Genomic DNA, 3,933 nt, shown 5'->3' with positions numbered 1-3,933 from the left:
TCAGTCCTTCCCGAAGCCAAGCCAGCTTTGGATTCTGGTATGTAAACAGCAGTTTTCTCCATGAATATGAAATACGGTTAGAAATGCAAGGGCCCGGCGTAGAGAGGCTGAGAATGGACTTTCGCTGCGCATATAAACCGTTGCTTTGAGAAGTCAAGATAAACATCCTCTGCATCCTCATACGTTCCCCAAGGGGTAATCATGCGGACGGTTTTGTTACACGATATAAAACAATAAACAGACGCACAAATTCCATCCGGACGGGCTTAGATTTCTTTTGAAGTACAGTCAGTATTGTACAAATTACTACTCATCTCTAATGAGGGGAGGCCACACGATGAGATGCCGCAAATAAACGGAACAGAATCCAATACAGTCCTTTTTTCTTTTCCCTTTTGTTCCTCGAGCTCGCCTGCGTTCTGATCCTTTTCCGACAAAAATAGAAAACTTCACCTGCGAAGGAAAATCTGACTTCAGTCTGCACCGAGGTACAGTTATAGTTGGCAACCCTGAGCACAACAAGCCAGCTGTGGTTTCCATAGCAACCGGCCTCTAGCTCTCATGGTAAAGTGTTTGTCTGCCAATCACCGGCTGGGTTTATCAATCACGTTTCATTCAATGTCTGCTGAAGAGAGAGCCGAAAACAACCGAGCAGAAAGTTCAACTAAAAAGTGACCAGTTTCTTTTATTTCTATTATTTTATTCATCATTTTGTGTTTAGCTGCTTCAAGTACCCCCCATTTCTAGGCCCGATGGGGGTCTTCAAAGCCTCACTTTTGCCTCCAAACCGCCCCTGTGCTTCTGACCACTGCCTCTCCGATCAGAAAGCCTGCATCTACTGCCGGTTAGTCTCAAACGTTGCTCGGTTAACACAACAAACCTGGAGGGGGGAAACATTTAAATATTTAAATAGTTCACACCACATGTGAAAGCAGAGCTTGTTCTAAACGGCCACACTAGAAGGCATATCCACCCCCTGGCTGCATCACACGGTCTTCCCTGATCTCTTTCCAAGAACTGTGACTCTTCCGTGCCTTTTTTTTTTGGGTCCTTGCTCACATGCAGAATCACACTTTCAGGCTGCCTCTCCCCAGGAACACGGGAAAAGTGACTTTGAAAAAAAAAAAAGTTTAGAGAGAATTACAGTGAATGTTTTCTTTCTTAACTCTCAGGGAGAGAGTGCGCTCGCCACTGCTCTGGGGAACCTATTTTCACGGCCCAATAGACCCACTAATAAAATACAAGCTACTTATTATCACACTGATTCTTTTTATCACGTTTGAGACAAAAAAAAAAGTTGGAACAACTGAAGGAAACGCAAAGTTTACTGTGCGTTTTGGCGCACGGTGAAGGTGCACGTCTCCTAAGGCTGTTAGGAAAATTTAAAGCACATTCTTTTACATACCTGCTTCCACAGAAAGCTGTCCATTTCATTTAACATCCAAGAAATGGCCACGTGGATGGAGGAAAGTATAACTCCAGTGATGACCGCGGCGCGCATCCTGACGGGCAGCAGAGTGTAGATGACATGGATGAAGAACACGGTCCACCAGATCCCCTCCGAGGCACTTCTGGGCTGCACGAGCAGGACCCCGATCACCTGGATCACCAGCACCACCAGGATGACCACATAGCACACGACCCACATGTGGTCCTGGTGGAAGCCGTTCCTGTTGCAGACCACCATGAGCACGAGCGTGAGGAAGATGGCCAGGGAAAACACCACCACGTACGTGACGCTCGGTTCCCCTCTCCCACCGGAGCAGTGAAAGCCCAGCATGACCGTGAAGACCAGCACGAGCACTGCCATGAGCATAGTCAAGCTGCTCTGGTTGAGGCGGAAAAAGTAGCGCTGGTAGAGCCGCTCCAACTTCTCCGACTGGAATTTCTTGGATTTGAAAATGTGCATGACGCCGGAGCAGCACGCCACTAAAGAAAAGTTAACTTCGGGCATGACCTCCTCCTCGTCGGTCCTCGGCTTGGCTCTCCTCTCTTCCAGACCCAGCTCCACGGACTTGGGTCTCACCTCGCCGTCTGGACGCTTAGTGGACGCGCGGTTGTTGTCTCGGTTCTCCTCGCCATGGTCCTGCCAAGCCGACCTGGACCTGAAGCTGACCCTGCTGACGGTCGTAGACGCTCGCCCGGGCGGCCGGTGGTCCAGATCATCCTCCTCCCTCCACCGGCTGTTGGTCCGGGTGAGCTTCTTGCGCGGGGATCTGGCTGAGTATGGGCACCCGTTGGCCACAGACTCAGACTCTCCCCAAGCTGATCTGTGCTCGGTCCCTCCCCTCAGCCCGGGAGCACCGACTCCGGGTGGGCTGACACTATTTGATCTAGACATATTGAAGAGAACGGGAGGCGACGACAGTGCCTACACAAACAACCACTTCAGGACAAGTTTTGTTCCACTGAATCTAATGTCAGGGAACTATTTAGTCCCAAGGGTGAGGCACATTAAATGTCTATTATACGCTGACTTTCCCATAGTTGGTGAGAAGCCTGAGGGCTTTGAATCGTTTTATAAAACGTGTGTTCACACAGTCACGGGTTTAATCTCCACTTTCAGGAGCAAAGATTCATTCAAAAAAATCAAATCAGTTGCCAGGAGTTGTGAAAAGCTCTGGGAATAAAAACAATTGAACATGCGCAAAGGTCACAGGGGAGCCCCTTTCGCCACGAGAGGAGGGAACATTAGATCCAGGTGGATTTGGCTCTACATCATTGGGCCCAATTAACCATCATCCATGGAGAGGTTGCACAGCAGCGCAGCGCATGAAATAAAAACCATTACACAACTCAGATTGTCCCCAGAGACCACAGCGCAGCGCCATCAGTTACGCCGAGAATCCGTTATATCTGCGGACACGTTTCCTGTTTTCTTGTGGACAGAGAAGACGGAAGTGGACGGAAATAAAAAAGGTGAATCCCATGTTCGGCAGCTCTGGCTCGGTGCCCGCAAGAGTCGATTCACCTGCGCTGAGCAAACATTTCAGCCCGGACGGCAGTGGGAGCCTCGCGTTTGGCCAAAAAGCATCATCACGATCCTCTTCCACTTGCAGCGATCGGAGCAGAGAGGAGAACTCAGCCGCTCCTCCTCCTCCTCCTCCACCTCCTCTCCTGGCAGCCACAAAAGACAGCTTCTTGCTCCATGGTAGCCTGTGTTTTTTTTATTTTTTTGCCGCACGGTCAATTCATCGTCAAAGCTCTACGCCAAATCAATGTCCAACAGCTGTCCATCACTGCTCAAATCCCCCTGAGAGCGAGTCCTGGTTTGGTCTGCTTCCAGACTCTGCGCACAGAGAATCCGTGGCCGTGCAGCAGCGGCGGCATATTTCGTTAAAGTCTCTACCCGGCGCAAAAGTCCGCTCCTGCAGCCTCGGACAATCCGCTCGGTGTCTGTTTGGAGCGTGGCATCATAACATATTTACCGCTGATTGCTGCTTTAATGGTCATTCAACCAAGTGTGCTTCCTGTGTCCCGCCTCTCCGCCGCGCTTCCATTGGAAAGTGGAAGGGGTGAGTCACGCTCTGACGGGCTGTCATTGGATGGCAGGCCGGTCAATCCCAATTTGAGGATGCGCGACCCCCGGGCGCTTTCGATGAATGGGCGGTCCCGTGCTCACAACTGGAGAGCCCCCACGTACACCTCACTCTGAGGGGTCAAGCTTCTCTCACTGAACCCCCCCCTTTTACCCGCAATGGTTTCCATTGTCATTGACTTTGGCTTCATTTGAATTTATTTTCAACTTTTATAATCTTCAGATTCAGAAAACTTTATTTTTCTTTACACGTGAGCAGATTGACACACAAAACAAGACACTTACACCAATCAGCGACAATATTAAGACCGCTGACAGGAGAAGTGAATAACATTGACCATCTTGTGACAATCTATGTTCTGCTGGGAAACTTTTAGACCTGGCATTCATTCATT

At 49.7% G+C, this 3,933-nt stretch overlaps 1 protein-coding gene across 1 annotated transcript; it reads right to left on the bottom strand.

The window, feature by feature from the left end:
* Positions 1-760: 760 nt before the first annotated feature.
* LOC311488489 (adenylate cyclase type 5-like) lies at positions 761-2,785 on the bottom strand. The gene is made up of 2 exons (XM_084545226.1): positions 1,406-2,785; positions 761-880 (listed from the first exon to the last, which is right to left on the bottom strand). Exons 1-2 carry the CDS (start codon positions 2,339-2,341, stop codon positions 836-838), a joined length of 981 nt encoding a protein of 326 aa, XP_084401352.1. The 5' UTR covers positions 2,342-2,785; the 3' UTR covers positions 761-835.
* Between the last annotated feature and the right edge of the window lie 1,148 nt (positions 2,786-3,933).

Source organism: Chelon labrosus (genome assembly GCF_963514085.1).
Source record: "Chelon labrosus genome assembly, chromosome: 5".
Taxonomy (NCBI): Eukaryota; Metazoa; Chordata; class Actinopteri; order Mugiliformes; family Mugilidae; genus Chelon; species Chelon labrosus.
This window is presented reverse-complemented; position numbering and strand designations above follow the sequence as displayed.

Bases quoted from the DNA above. Each gene is read 5' to 3' on its own strand.
- LOC311488489 (XM_084545226.1), bottom strand. From the start codon at position 2,341: ATGTCTAGATCAAATAGTGTCAGCCCACCCGGAGTCGGTGCTCCCGGG. The intron at 881-1,405 runs GTATGTAAAAGA...TCCCCCCTCCAG, and splicing joins ACAGCTTTCTGTGGAAGCAG to GTTTGTTGTGTTAACCGAGC.